The sequence below is a fragment of the Paramormyrops kingsleyae genome, chromosome 1 (genome assembly GCF_048594095.1).
Source record: "Paramormyrops kingsleyae isolate MSU_618 chromosome 1, PKINGS_0.4, whole genome shotgun sequence".
NCBI classification, from domain to species: domain Eukaryota; kingdom Metazoa; phylum Chordata; class Actinopteri; order Osteoglossiformes; family Mormyridae; genus Paramormyrops; species Paramormyrops kingsleyae.
Window position 1 is genome coordinate 7,817,640 of NC_132797.1, and position 15,020 is coordinate 7,832,659.

Genomic DNA, 15,020 nt, shown 5'->3' on the forward strand with positions numbered 1-15,020 from the left:
GGCAGCAGCGCAGGAAAATCTGCACAGTACAGTGAAACCAACGAGGAAGCGCAGGAGGCGTGATGACAGGGCTGCGACTGTCCGGACGCATGAGTCCTGGGTGTTTCTGAGTGTTTCGCACAGGTACTGTATAGGTAAAAGCGCTATATGAAGGTAAAGTCAGCAGCTCAGACAGTACTTAGTCCTTCGTCTGCACAGCACTGTGTCTGCTTCCGGATTGTTTGCTTTCGCTTTTTTGTAAATTTGCTTTAGTCTGTTAAATATAAGCATCCAGAAACTTTGCAGGGAAGATGAGCGGCGACCGCGGCGCTGGGAAAGGAGCCGCTCCGTGTCACGTAGTGAAGGAGGAGGTGGGACCACCCGATCTCGCTTTAGCCGACTATGTGTGCATGGAAATCTCGGGGGTGCCGCTACTCGCTGGTTCAAGTAACATTATGGCCCTCTGCAGCTGATCATACAGTGATCTTATGGACACTTTATTCATTCAATAACAAGGTTTTTTTTTTCATTTTATACTCAATAGGTTATAGCAGAGGGAAGATGGCTCAAGATGGAAAAAACTACCTATGTGGACGGCGGTGGGACAACCAGGTACTGTTTGTGTCAGTTGTTTACCTCTGGTGATGAAACGGAGCTTGTGACTTGCGATTTCGTCTCAAAAATAATCTGGTTAGGCTACTCAGTTAAGCGTTGTTAAAGGGTAAAACTTGGCCTTTGTCCTGGTAGGAGTGTTGACATTATTATCTTATCCAGTGAGTCTGGTGTCTCAGTTTAGAAATGTACGACGCACACAGATACACTCAAGCAACACAGTGGGCACAGTGTTTGAACGGAGCGTTATCTCCTGTCTTTACTTGATTTGAAAGACTACTCCATCGCGATGTGATTAGTGGAAATAAAATAATGGCTTCATTGGAATTGATTAAGTACCCTGTTCTTAAACGAAAGCGAAATTCATTCGTGTAAATTTTACCGAATGGCGATAAATATATGCAATTTCCATTTTAATCAGGATCTGGGAAACCGCAAAGAGGACCACGAGAAAGCGCGACTCCTGCGCTGATGGTACGATTCGCTGGTGGAGAGGCAGCCGCGCGCGCTGAGAGGTGCGGGGGGATCGCGCTAAGTATCAGTGTGTCTGTTCACAGGCGTGGGAATCATCGCCATCCTGAAAAGGACCCTCCACATAGACTGCGTGGTGCTGGTGAAGCAGTTTCGGCCGCCGATGGGCCGTCACACCCTGGAGTTCCCAGCAGGTAGCACGATTGCACAACCGGAAGCAGTGACTGTTTACTGATGTCAGTGTGTGCATTAAGCAGCTTAAGCCCAGAATGCGGCCTTTTAAAAGATAAACCACGACTAATCTGCTGTAGTAATCCCAAAATGACGTCAGGTTTTTGCTTGTGATGTTTTTTCCTTATGGCAAGTGTGTGTTGTATGTTTTCCAGTCCTTGGCTTGTTGCTGAATATTAATAATCAGTTATCTTAATTGGAACCACCAAGGTTTCATAATGCATAGACAGAACTATCTAGAATGTATAGTAAGCCATGGGCTATGCGGAGTGGGCGACATTGCCCAGATGGGACAGGGGGCCACACACAGGTCGGTGCCCTGCTGGTATTAAAGTTGATGACCAGGCAGGTCCTCAGTGGGTGTCCCGTTTGCTAATACAAATAATTTCCATTAATAATAATGGGGGGGTGGGGGGTTACTGGATTAGCACTCTGTGCCTGTGTTCAGGAAGCCGCAGGTTCAAATCCCAGGGTCAGCAGAGCGAATTCACTGTTGGGCCCTTCAGCAGGGCCCTTATTAAGTCCCACTTGCTCTGCTTTCTAAAGAAAAATGTATGTCTGCTAAACAAATAAACTTTTTTAAAAAGTAGGACATCTGTCGTGATGCAGGGCTTTTGGACGAGAACGAGAGCATGGAAGCGGCGGCACTGAGGGAGCTGAAGGAGGAGACGGGGTACATAGGAGAGGTGGTGGGCACTTCCCCAGGTAGCCGGTTTCCTCCTCTTAAGCCGCTCTGACTCCGTCTCAGGGCGTTAACCTCAGGGCAAAAGTGAAGTGTGGAGGGTTGGTATGTATGGGAGTCGTCATGTCATTCTACAGGTTTTTTTTTTGTCATTTCCCAGTGTCATGCCTGGATCCTGGCCTGTCGAACTGCACCACTCATGTCGTCATGGTTAACATCAATGGCGATGATCCTGAGAACCTCAATCCTACACAGCAGCTGGGTGAGGTGACATCTGTGGGATGCAGTGGCTGGGATGCAGTGGCTGGGATGCAGTGGCTAGCATACCATGGCTGGGATGCAGTGGCTAGCATACCGTGGCTGGGATGCAGTGGCTGGACCTCAGGACCAGCAGTACTGCTATGGTCCAGGATTTGGCCTATGGGTTTGGCTCTTACAATGATGTCTCTAACCCTCCAATGTGGCAAGACAGTGTGACAGAACCACTCTGCTTTGGTTTTTGGCTTCATTCAGGAACCTGGAACCAGCTCATTATTTACAAACTGGTAGAAGCAGTTTAAAAGCAGCATTTCTGGTTACACAGAAAAACTAGCAGAACAATGTCCTGGTGGTACAGAAGCAAAACATTGTTTTCAAACACTTGGCAAGAAGAGCCGGGAGCAGCACAAACTGTTGGATTTGAAAACTTTACAGCAGTGATGTAATCTTAGAAGAAAATCCGCAAAGCAGACTGGACTTGCTATTTTGCTTTAAAGCCGGTTACTACAGTGATTCTGATTATATTCTTCATTACGATTAAGAGGCCTGTAAATAGAGATAACGGGGAAATGGCAGGAAGTATGGTGCTCAGCATAAACGAGTAAACGCCTTGAACATTTTTACCCATTTCTCAATGAACCCCAGAACAATTAACAGAATTCTGACAAAACTGAGTTTTGTTAAACATTTTTCCATTTACACACAAAAGCTTGGTCACCAACATGATTAGGATAAGAAAAATAATGAATTAAAATGAATTCACCCTGCAACAAATTCCACCGGATATAATGCTTCGTGTGGTCTTGATTTTTAAGGATGGTACTAACTCTTCTAGACATGGAATGAACAAGTGGCCGATATACTGCCACGCCTGTCTTTCTCCGCTCTTGGAGAACGAGCGCTTGCAGAGCCTGGATGCTGGATGGGGAATGACGCTCTGTTGGCTCGAGTCGGGTGATACTTGGCCACTGAATCACGTTCACTGTGTTCTTCAGAAATGCAGCAGTGGCTTAGATGCATGTGTTTTGGCTCACTGTCACGTTGAGAGAGGGCCTAGTGACTCAGGGCATGATGGTAGCATCTGCTGTCAGTATCGAGCACTATATGTGTGAATTCATGGTGCCGTCAGTGAACTGCAGTTCCCCGACACAATTGGCTGGGCTTGCATCTGCGTGGGCTTCAGTAGTGGCTTCCTTTGCGGACGACACCCGTGTTCACCACTCCTCCGCAGCGAATGTTGAATTGTCACGGGACACACTTTACCCAACTGTGATGCACTTGCACGGTGATTTTTCTCAACGCTTGTGTCCACGGCTTTGTGGTCGGCCTGGACGTCTCGGAGATTTTGCCATAAGTTTGTTTTTTTTTTGAATTTCTGAATCACTTCTGCTACTGTGTTCCAGCTGATGAGTTGATGTCTTACTCATTTTCTCATAGCTTTGACCTTTTTTGTGTAAGGAAATGACTTGTGACATTTCTCTTCCATGTGATGCCATTATTGTCAGCGTTGAATGGGAGGGGATTTAATTTAAATACTCCTCTTAATTGTCAGTGATCTCGGGGCCACCTGTGTAATGACAGAGTAGGACAGTGCTATTCAAGTCACGGTCCTCAAGGTCTGAGCAATGCTTGTTCTCCAGCCTTCCTTTTTAGCATTTTATCACATTTTTTTCCTAAGACCTCCATTGGGGTTGTACTCATTTTTTTCACCATGGTCTAAAAATCATTGTGTTAAAAGTATTCCAGTCTTGTGTGTTTGCACTGATAAAACTCATCTGCAACCAATAAACCAGATTTGCTGGAATCATTTTTGGTGCAGGATCTCATAAAGAGATCTAAAGAGAGACAGATGACTTTGAAATCGTTTGGGGTATACTCATTTATGCTGGGCACTGTAGATCTCTGGTTTACTCAGATGTTGGCTGCTGCTGAAAAACATGAGTTATTAGAACAAACGAGTAACCAAGTACAAGAGATGTAATATTTACAGCCTGCTGTTCACTTCTGACGCTGTCTCTCATCTTTTTTCAGGTGAAGAAGGTATGCTTTCATTTTTTCTATGTTTCTTTAGGTGAATTTCCTTTAGACTGATTCATGATGTACATTTTTCGGCACTGATCCATAATCATTTTGCCCTGCAGAATTTGTTGAAGTTGTACTTCTACCTCTCAACGAGTTCCAGAAGAAAGTCGATGGTAAGTCTTCACTTGGCGGTGAATGTGTAGACATGGCAGTGTGGCAGGATTCAGTTTTGCGTGCCGGGTAATATTCAAAGGAATATCGCTTACAGCATTTAAAATGTACTCTGATGACCTGCTAGTAAGATTTGTCAGATGCCATGGATGGGAACCACTTCAGATAAAAAATGTACAAACCAAATGCATGCAAGGTGATTTGTGCACATTAATAATTAAAGCAGAGGAGTGTTAGACCCATGATTATTTGACGATTTGTGTCCATGTTTGAGAGATTAACAGCACAGTGGGTTTACTTCATCACATCGGTCCCAGTAGCCTTAACTGGAAATATCCAGCTCTTGTGTGTAAACACTGGGCCCGGAGAACGTAGGCCTGCGCATTTCCATGTGAATGACTGCCTGTTTACTGTGCTCCTCTGTCTCCTTAAACCCAGAACTGCTGCAGAAAGAAGACATTATTGTGGACTGCAAGGTGTACATGTACGCCATGGGTATGACGCAAGCGGTCGCCAAGCCCAGCGAGCTTCCTGTGCTGAAACAGTGAGGGTGACCCTTGTGGGAAGGAACCCGAAATCTAATTTCAGGGGAAACACTTTATCATGGACCTTGATTTAGGTGCTTTGAGTCTGAGTTCAGACAGACAGTATTTAGAACTTTAGTATGTTTGTTTTGTATCAGATAGCTGTTAAGCTGTTTTTAAGTAAAACAACATGGTATGTTTTGTAAACGCGTCCGTCTTGCATGAATTAATAAACATCTGCTCACTGACTTGATGAGTGATCTTAAAGATTTGTGTAGTTTATTTTCCTGAATGGCTGTACTTGTGTTCTGGATGTCGAACAAGTTTGTTTACTTCAGGAATTGTGACACAGGCAAACGTGATGAACAGGATTTAAATTTTTATTTTTTTTTAAATTTCCAACAACTGAAGTAACAAGACATTTCTAACCTTCCATAGCATGGTAGGCAGGGATTACACGAAGAAAAGGTCCAGGTTTTAGGACTTGTTTGGCTACGCCCTAAAGCACACTGCTCAGGAGCCGAGCACTGCACCGACTGCTTTCTGTGTCTGAACAAAGCAGCTTGACTCAGTACACGCTATGGAAAGAATAATACATTAAAAATTTGGAAGAGAACTTTGCTTGTGTACTGAACAACAAAGGATAAAACACTGTGAATCACTCAAATTAAATAGAAACTACGATAAAAATCTTGAGGTGCATATATTCACAGCATCTTTAAAATGCTAAGGAGTTAACTTTCATTGTAATTACCATGCTATTTAGGCCTAGTATGCCCTTTGAACAAAGTAATGCTTTTAATTTTGCAACCCATTTTTAAGGCAAATGATGCTAATTTTTTAATGCTTTACTGCAGTAAAATTCTGCCATTAGTCACATGATAGCTAATTAGAAATAGTGTTCTGGCCTTTTTGTTTAGTGATTCTTTTTTAGTGTTTAAAACATTAAGCAAACATTCAGACCGATTTCATACTGATCACCACAGGTTATGTTGTATATGGAAGCACAAGACTGTACAGTATGGAGATGAATCTGACCTGATTTTTTTAATGCCTCAAGATGTGAGACTTCAGTTTTTAAAAACTTCACTTGCTGAATTCTCTCAGCAGCAAGTCAGCAGGTTTCTGAGTTCTTCACGAAAAGGAAACGAGACCCAATATGGATCCTCCCCTTAGTTTCATTCACATCATCTTTTAGTCCCTGATTCTCGAATTTTTAACTTCACATCACATTTCCTCTGCTCCAGCAAGTACCTTGAAGTGCTCCTCAATCAAAGTGACACAGACTTTTAGTAACATCTTATTGGCTGCTTGAGCCCCTGAGTAGTGCAGGCAGCTGTATGTCCAGCAGGGGGCGCTGCACAGGAGTACCTCAGGCAAAGGTGGCTTTCAGGATGACCTCGTGCTGCTGCTGATGCAGGGTCCCGATGCCCACGGCCGGAGCAGGGAGGGGCGGCCGGCTGACCAAACGGAGCTGCGTGCAAGAGGGGCCACAAACCGTGATGTCATCAACACTTGGCTTTCAGCGGTAAGATGACGGAGTGACAGACAGTGACGCCACGTTAAACGAGGTGCGTTTAGGAAGCTGCTGAGAACTTACCTTACGGGCCAGCTGCTGCTCGAACCTGGGGGCCACAAAAGACCAGGGGCCCATATTCTGGGGCTCCTCCTGACTCCAGATGAACTCTGTGAGAGAGCACGAGTTCAGAGTCATTGGGGGATGCCCACTGACCCATAATAGCTAAGCAGAAATAAGAAAAGACCCAAAACATCCTGCCACAGATGTAGTCAAGCAGTCTAATGCATGGTGATGCAGGGTCTGCAGACTGGACCTTTGGCGCTGCTGTATTTGCCGAGCTCCTGCTGCAGGGCCTCCAGGGGGAAGGGGCAGAGCTCCTCCAACCGGATCAGCGCCGAACCCTCTGCTGCCCCCGATGCTTCCATCTGCTTCAGCAGGGCATAGTAATGTTTGCCTGAGCAAAACACCACCCGCTGGACTCTGCGTGGAATTGCAGGCCATTTCAGCAGAAGCTCACATGCTCACCGGGCACGTTCACGGCATAGCGATCCCAACCCAAAGGCGTGCGACCTCCGACCCCGGATCTCACCTGGATGGGTTCACGGACGGGTCACCCAGTACGGGACGGAAGGTTGTCCCAGGGGCCATATGTGCCAGGCTGGACACAGCACCCTGGAAGACAAGGGTGGTCAGTACAGCCATAAAGCCTGGTCCGCTGACATACCCGGAGGTCAAAGGGCGCCATCTGCAGGCTTTACCGGGAAGCGAAGCAGCATCTTGGGCGAGGCCACGATGAGTGGCTTCCGGAAGTTTCGGATCATCTGACGTCGCAGCAGGTGGAAGTACTGGGCCGGGGTGGTGGGGTTCACCACCGACATGTTGACGCTGTCCCCGTCCACGCCCTCTTCTTTGCTGTCACACATCTGGGGCCACAGGACCACAGGGAGGTACTTACCACCACTCAAGCCACACATTTGCATGGGGCCCCTGAGGTTTGGGGGCCCCCTGTTGGCCACAAACAGTCACTATACTAAATATCAAATAATTATTCATTATTTAGGAGATGCTGAAGCAGCATGTTCTGCAAACAAGCCAGCTAGTTATGATCATCTCACTCCCCTCAATAGCTATTAACAGTTTCTTAGAATATCTGGGAGTGGCCCCAGAAAATGCAAACCAGCTCTCGCACACGCTCACCTGCAGGAATCGCTCGATGCGGCAGGAGGAATGCTCTGGCCCGGCCCCGTCATAGCCGTGAGGTAACAGGATGACCAACCCACTCTGCAGCAGCCACTTGGCCTCGCCTGGAAGAGCCGAGAGATCTGGAACACCGGGCCGGGTCGGGTCCCCCACCCCCCGCCCACACCCCGGCAGCTTTAAATGGGGCCACCTGCAAAACCTCAACTTCAAAACATGACTGCTAAGCTCGCCAATGGTCCACAAACCGAAATATGGAAGGTAAGTACGACAACTTCCTCTTCCCGTTTATCACGAAACCACCCTCAGCTCCACAATTCCTGCCGACGGCACATGGAATTTACAACAGGCCAGAAATGACAAAGGATGATGTAACTGTAAATTAAATTCCTGTCTTTTTCAGTTTCTCTTATTTTGTTCACAGAATCAGAAGAACAAATGCACTGTAGGAGAAGCACAGCAAAATCTGAAGGACGAATTCAGCCGGACAGAGGCTTCGCTAATGACCGATACCTCCTGAGATGAAGGTGTCGAAGGTGATCTGTGCCCCGTTGAAGAAGTCCCCGAACTGGGCCTCCCAGATGGGCAGGAGTTTGGGCAGGGCGATGCTCATGCCGTACTCAAAGCCCAGCACGGCCTCCTCAGACAGGGGGCTGTTACACACCTGAGGAAGAGGAGGTCCCAAAAATGCCACGTTCAGCCAGGTCACCGTCCCACCTGTCAGGGCACTTTTCCACTGCACCAGGTACCACACTTTGGGTACTTTCCCTTTTCCTTTGACTTCCAGTCCAATACCAGTACCAAAAGTTCCAGTACTGAGAAGTTCCAAACCAGCTGGGGTACTTTTTTGCGACTTCAGTACTTTGGGGTGGGCAAACACTTTCTTTGTCGGTTGGTTATGCAAATAGCCTGCCTCTAATCACAATACAAACACCATCTTGGAAACGATAAACGAATTAAAAATAATAACAAAAGTAACAATAATGTATGTGTGGACAAATGAAGAGACCCAAGCTTTAACTGAGATCTGACTGGAAGAACCAGAAAAAGATCAGGGTGTCATGATAGAATATAAACAAGTATTTGCTACAATAAACTAGAAAGAGGTAAGGAACATGCACTGATACAGTGCGTTGCTGCACCCACCACACGAGGAACCACCTCAGGGATGAGAACCCGTGGGCAGCCGTGTGGCGGGCGATACCTCAGCACCACACTAGTCCAAATGGACCAGTGTGAGTTTTTCCGTGGCTGGAGCGCCAATCCTGCCACCGACCCCCAAATTTTCTCTGGATGTTGGAGGACCTGCTTGCAGGGCTGGATGTAGATTAACGTCGTACCCAGGACTAAGCAATTGCAGGTTAAGGGTCTTGCTCAAGGGCTGATGGAGTAGAATCACTCCTGGCATTCACGGGATTCAAGCCAACAACCTTTCCGATTGCCAGCACAGATCCCTACCTTAGAGCCACCACTCATAATATACTTGTGCTGCACGATATTGGAAAACAAAAATCAAATACCTCGATGTGATTTTGTTGTAATAAATACTGGCATATTTATAAAGCAAAAAAGGGAGCTAAAAATAAATTTCTCACAAACCCATCTAGGAGTGATTTAAACAGCAAGGATGGAAATGATTACGATTGTCTCGGAGAACGCATGCAGCGCTCATGCAAAAGCAAAACTTTAAACTGATTTTTAAAACATGTACTAAATAATCTTGAAAAGGAATAATCATTAAAATTGCAAAACTTGCTATGCTTTTTTTCCTATGATGGAGTAAAAATGTGTTAACAAAAGTTAAACCCCCTGGGCTATAATGTCCGTACAGTATGAATGTAAGAAAAAGCCTGATCTTAATCTAGCTGACTAGCCATGTGAGAATTGCATGTGCATAACATGCAATGTTGGTATTAATATTGTACATTGTCCAGCTCTATAATATACTACAGCCATTTTTCGAATTCAGTACAAAATACCTGCCCTTGTGCTGTGATGTCATTTGGCGCTGGTACCAGTTTTTACGCCAGTGGAAATCCGACACCTTGAAGTACCGAAAGCACGGAACCTGGTGCGGTGGAAAAGCACCCTCAGAGGTTCCATGCGACACATGCTACCCAGTACCACGAGCTCGGGGGGAGAGAAGACGGCACCTCCAAGAAGGCCTTCTGCTCGGGCGTGATGTGGTTCAGCGGGATGTACATGTCGTTGGTCTCCTGGCAGACCACCATGGCGTGCCGTTGGCTGAAGGTCCCGCGACCCACATCCTGCCCACTGATGCGGATGTTGAACCCTTAAGAGCAGTGGGGTGACACAGGCAGATAATTACATCAAAGATCACTACAGACTACAGGCTGTATCATCGCCACGGAAACCCCACCCACCTTGACACAGGAGGGACCCAAACGCCATGGCTTCAGCGGTGGACCAGTCCAGCTTAGTCCCATCTTCCAGTTTCTGAAGCCGGGCCTGTGTCAAAACACATGCAGGCCTACAGTCATCTGACTAAGGCCTCGGGACCAGAGCGCAGGACTACAGGGAGGACGAAGGGGTGCTACAACTGGTACATCCTCAAGCTAAGACTTACAAGACCGCAAGAGGTAAGTCAGAAGTCTTATGTGACTGTGATCTACAGCTCGAAATAATCCAGCTCTGTATCATTAACTACAATGTATCACTCATTACATAAAAAGCCAACGATTTTAACTGAGGTAAAGAAAAGAAAGACTAATTAAAGCTATTTTTGATGTAGCTAATTCTTCTAAACCTAGGTCTTCATCGGGGCTGCACGATAACGCATCATGATATAATCGCAATTATACGGCGCATGTGCAATAATCACCTGGGCTTCAAAGAAAACCGGTAAACCTTTGTCCAGACGCCAGCTTTTCGGTACTAACGGATGTTTACTTACAGCCACATTTTTGGTAAGCAGATGAGTAGCGCACCTAAAATATTAATCAGAGGCATATTGTGACTCCATGTAAAGCCCTGGTGATTTCTGTGCATGTGCTATATAATTGCAATGTAATATCGTGCAGCCCTCGTCTTCATAGTCAAATTTTTAATAATCAAATGTTGTTTTGAGGCTGCAATAACAAAACGAATCCATCTTGGCTTGTTCAGCCATGGCCTCAGACGACGTACTGGGCATGGTACCGTTCCTCACTCGCTGGTGTTCCTTCCATCGGCTTTGCTCTTCCAGGGACGAGACCCCTGCTTCATACCTGCATGTGTGTCTTCCCGAGGTGGCTATGCAGCTGGATCTCCTCGGGGATCTCCACGGACTTGGCGCCCACGTACTGCAGCAGCGGTGCCGGCACGCCCGTGTCCCACGTGGTGATGCGCGGCTGCGGCTCCACCAGGTCGCCCCAACGGCCCTGCAAGTTGGTCGGCGGCGGACTGTAGAGCGTCATGTTGGCCAGCCGCTCGTTCAGCATGTTGTAGTGCGACGTCTTGATCTCCACGACTTCCGCCTCCGTCATCAGGCCCTCTGAGATCAGCAGGTCGCTGTACGTGTCCGGGATGCTCTTCCTGGAGCTAAGAAGAAATCATGATCCGGACCGAAGTGTCAGAAAACCTCCGTAAGTGGTCCTGCAGTGGCCTGGTACTGGTCAGAGACCCACCGGATGATCTTGTACATGGTTGGGTTTGTGAAGAAGGGCTCGTCCAGCTCATTGTGGCCCCACTGTCGGTAGCACAGGAGGTCCACGATCACGTCCTTCCGGAAGCGGTGCTGGTACTCCACTGCCAGACGCGTGGCGCGCAAGACCTCCTCCGCGTCGTCGCCGTTCACATGGACCACGGCACAGCCAACCATCTTACCTGTGCAGGAAGATGCAAGTCAATAACGAGTTAACGAGTCATTAATGAGCCAATAACAAACTATTCTCCCCATTACAGATACTGTCAGTATCAGATGTCACTCATGGACTTTGTAGAAGGTTATGAAAATGTACTAAAACGTCTTACACACCTATGTCACTGCAGTACAAAGATGACCTCCCCCTCTCGGACGGCGTGGTATAACCCACTTGGTTATTTACAATAAGGTGGATGCTTCCACCGACTCTGAAATGTGGGAGGCTTGAAATGGTAAATGTTTCAGGAACGATGCCTTGGCCTGAGAATGAGGCATCACCGTGCACCTGCAATTTTGGAAATAAGGGAGAAGCAGCACACCTTTACTTATAAGCAGGTACAGTTTTATTATTAAACATTAAAATGATTTTATATTGCAGTTTATATTGCATAGCATAAACACTGTATTTATATGCACTACGGACAGGTAGTGGTTCTGATGTCATGAATGACACAGGTGTAGAAAGTCGTGAAGTCATATGCCCTGTACCTGCAAACACATGACCCTGTCCCCGGGCTGGGCGTTGCTGTCTGATGAATAGTCCCCTTCCTGCCGGACCTGCTGCCTGCCACGGACCTTGCCTTGGGTCACCGGGTTGATGGCCTCCAAGTGGGAGGGGTTGGGCAACATGGTGACGTGCAGAGGCTTCCCCGCCCCGAAGTCCAGTTCCACTGAGGAGGTCAGGTGGGACAAGACATCCCCGATGGATGGGGAGTTCTCAGGAAACTCGCTGAGGCCCCTCATCTTCCTGAACATGAGCTGGTGAGCATGAGGCACGATATGAGGCAGGATCCAGATACCAACCTGTTCAAAGGAACCACTTTCACAATAATATATTTATATGACAAGGTGTCTGACCTCAGGAGGGAACTGCAGGAGCCCAGTCAGGAGGTTCAGTCTCCCACGGTGGGGCATCCCCATGATGATGTCTGTCACCCCACTGCATGACACCAGGCGGAACAGCTCAAAGAAAAATCCCATCATGCTCTCTGCTCCCTCGGCACTGTACCGCTTCACTGTGGCAAATTTGGTAGCCAGAAAATGGTCAAATTCCTGAGATAAAAAAAAAAGTACAAACAAAATTCATACAGATGGATCAGAAACTATTTAGAATTTATAACCAAATTATGTCTTCAGGCCTAGATCGCTACACAATAGATAAAATGTAGTATACAGACTTTCAGCCTTCTTGGGTGAGACGTATATTTCAATAGGACAGCGAATGCATGTTTGGCATGACCAGGGACATGGGTGACACTGAGGTTCCCGTCATACCTGAGATTGTAGCATTAGCCGGGCCAGCTGCCTGCGCTCTTCAGGAGAAAACGTCTCCTTCTTCAGCTCTTCGAACCGGTTGGCCACCCACTCCCTCTCAGCCAACGTCTGCAGCTGACTGGTCTCTACAGACACCCGACCGCAGTAGGTATGGTGCAGGTAAGCGGTGACATCCTCGAGGGACGCTTCTGGCTTGCCAAAATGTCTTAGGCCTTCGAGGATAAGAGGAATTGAGATGCAATTCTTCACAAGTAGCTCTCATATTCATAAATCACTAGGGGACATACTGCAGCTTCCTGGCCAAGTTCAAGCATTCTCAGACTGAGAAGTAGTTGAATAGGCACAAAATTGTTACTAATTAACAATAAACAACTCAGTAGAAGCTGGCTACAATCTAACATTTTATCACATTTGAAGGTTTATAATTCAGCTACATTAACACAGTCATGTACAAAAAAAGAATTTAAAAAAGACCCGCACCGCTGGTGTTGAAGGGACCCCGAAGCGTTTCGGTTAAAATGCTGATTTCAGGAACATTGTCGACGACGCCTTTCTCCGGGAGTAAGGGGTTAATTTTAGCTGACTTGTGCCCGTGTTCCCGATACGCCTCGACCAGCCGTGCCAGTCCATGATCTGGAGGGTTGGTTAACAGCGTTACATATTTGACAGTGTAAACAACAAAACTATCAATAAATCTCAGAAAAAACACACATATTTGTCAATCAACACTCACGCATGTATTGTCCAATAAATTCACATTAGAATTTTTTTATGTTTATAAATCTTAACATTAATAAAAACTGAACTGACACGCATCAGCGATTACAGCACAAATATTTCTGTGCGGTTACGTTTTTCATGGCAGTACCGCGGTGTAAACATAACACTTCTGAGAAAACGTGAATACAATTTCTACCATTAATTAATAACAAAACGACTGCAACGTTGTGCGTAAGGAATACTATTCCAAGTCTTCCAAAGACGCTTCCCCTAGTGCTACATGCAATTTAGTTCAGGTTGTCACGTTGAAAATGTAAGTTTTCTGTGTTGATAATGAAGAACAGAACTCCGATTATCACTTAAAAAACGAGAATGTGCGTGTGAACATAATGCTGTACAACAATGCCTATATACAGGGGAGGTCAATGTTTTAGTACGCCAACCCCCCGCCATATAAATGTGTATTTATTGGCTTAAGTCACGAATAGCTTTTTATATGTTTGCCATCGCCCCCAAGTAGAATCACCCCTCTATCCATCCATCCATCCCTAACTACGACCCTGCTATGTATGTCTGAGTGAAATCGATGTGAAAGCTTGATACTTCAGTGATCGAATGAACGTAACATTAGCGCTGTAAGCGCTGTCGTGTGACACTCAGTGAAACACTCCTTTACATGCGTGTCACTGTCATGAAAAATGTAACAGCAAAATTCACTTTATGCTGTAAACCCCTCATCTAATACGTGCGGTAATCTCACGTAATCACCTTGAGATTATTAAATGATCGTTTTAAATTAATAAATAATAAACATTTATGGTCATTTCAAACAAAAAAAAACATTTAAAAATACTAATTTTAATGACTGATGCAGCCAGCTACACATTAGGCCAGTAAAAACAAGCGTGTGAAATAAGCATTTTGAAGTGTTAGTACACCCCCCGTACGATCCCCCAACCTTGGATGAGTGAGGAGCTGAGTTCGGTCTCCTGTTGCTTCTCTCCGGGACCGGCTCCCCTGGGTCTGTAGCCATAAACCCCCTTCTCGGTGTGATACAGGGCGCTCAGCGCCGGCCGAGCTAAGCGGAGACAGGGCCTGCCGGCTAGATGCATGCTAGTTTAGCGATCACGAAGGCTGATAGCTCGGCCTTGGTTCACTGCTTTAACATATATATGGCTGTATATAGACGTATAATAAGAACCGCGGGCAGGCTTATACAACACACGGCAGAAAAGCCACACTCCGCCGAAACAATGGGTGGCGACGCTTCCTCGGCCCACGATTGGTTGAATCGGTCGCACGGCCTCGTCTTATTGGCCCACTCGCTGTCCCGGTCAGCCAGCGCAGCGCAGTGGATCCTGGGGCCATCGGCCACTAAGCAGTGCCGCAAGGGGACAAAAACGTGACAGACGACTGTTACATTTTACATTTTTATTCCCTTTGCTTACTAATGTGTAATGTCCTCCAAAGTCCCATTTTATAAAAATGTAATTATGT

General features: G+C 46.5%; 2 protein-coding genes across 6 annotated transcripts; one reads left to right on the top strand and one right to left on the bottom strand.

Moving 5' to 3' along the window:
* nudt5 (nudix (nucleoside diphosphate linked moiety X)-type motif 5) lies at positions 1 to 5,217 on the top strand. 5 transcript variants are annotated; one of them, XR_011985124.1, is made up of 9 exons: positions 8 to 153; positions 286 to 350; positions 524 to 591; positions 1,013 to 1,065; positions 1,149 to 1,256; positions 1,903 to 1,998; positions 2,136 to 4,273; positions 4,375 to 4,428; positions 4,865 to 5,217. XR_011985124.1 is itself a non-coding variant. In XM_072706306.1 (8 exons), the coding sequence occupies exons 1-8, from the start codon at positions 291 to 293 to the stop codon at positions 4,972 to 4,974; spliced, it is 660 nt and encodes a 219-aa protein (XP_072562407.1). In that variant the 5' UTR covers positions 8 to 290; the 3' UTR covers positions 4,975 to 5,217. The 5 variants fall into 5 exon arrangements, 1 of the variants encoding a protein (XP_072562407.1); XR_011985116.1 differs by having other exon boundaries at positions 8 to 123; XR_011985140.1 differs by lacking the exon at positions 1,013 to 1,065 and having other exon boundaries at positions 1 to 153.
* A 95-nt stretch (positions 5,218 to 5,312) lies between these two features.
* Positions 5,313 to 14,794, bottom strand: dhtkd1 (dehydrogenase E1 and transketolase domain containing 1). Its single transcript, XM_023808882.2, has 17 exons — positions 14,482 to 14,794; positions 13,284 to 13,436; positions 12,804 to 13,015; positions 12,387 to 12,581; positions 12,018 to 12,287; positions 11,643 to 11,814; positions 11,293 to 11,491; positions 10,894 to 11,206; positions 10,051 to 10,135; positions 9,820 to 9,959; positions 8,180 to 8,330; positions 7,667 to 7,773; positions 7,228 to 7,392; positions 7,059 to 7,141; positions 6,783 to 6,949; positions 6,551 to 6,636; positions 5,313 to 6,424 (listed from the first exon to the last, which is right to left on the bottom strand). The coding sequence occupies exons 1-17, from the start codon at positions 14,633 to 14,635 to the stop codon at positions 6,323 to 6,325; spliced, it is 2,754 nt and encodes a 917-aa protein (XP_023664650.2). The 5' UTR covers positions 14,636 to 14,794; the 3' UTR covers positions 5,313 to 6,322.
* Positions 14,795 to 15,020: the final 226 nt, after the last annotated feature.

Bases quoted from the DNA above. Each gene is read 5' to 3' on its own strand.
- dhtkd1 (XM_023808882.2), bottom strand. From the start codon at position 14,635: ATGCATCTAGCCGGCAGGCCCTGTCTCCGCTTAGCTCGGCCGGCGCTG. The intron at 13,437-14,481 runs GTTGGGGGATCG...CCAACCCTCCAG, and splicing joins CAGCTCCTCACTCATCCAAG to ATCATGGACTGGCACGGCTG. The intron at 11,815-12,017 runs GTACAGGGCATA...CCAAAATTGCAG, and splicing joins ACAGGGTCATGTGTTTGCAG to GTGCACGGTGATGCCTCATT.
- nudt5 (XM_072706306.1), top strand. From the start codon at position 291: ATGAGCGGCGACCGCGGCGCTGGGAAAGGAGCCGCTCCGTGTCACGTA. The intron at 351-523 runs GTGGGACCACCC...TATACTCAATAG, and splicing joins GTCACGTAGTGAAGGAGGAG to GTTATAGCAGAGGGAAGATG. The intron at 1,999-2,135 runs GTAGCCGGTTTC...GTCATTTCCCAG, and splicing joins GGTGGTGGGCACTTCCCCAG to TGTCATGCCTGGATCCTGGC.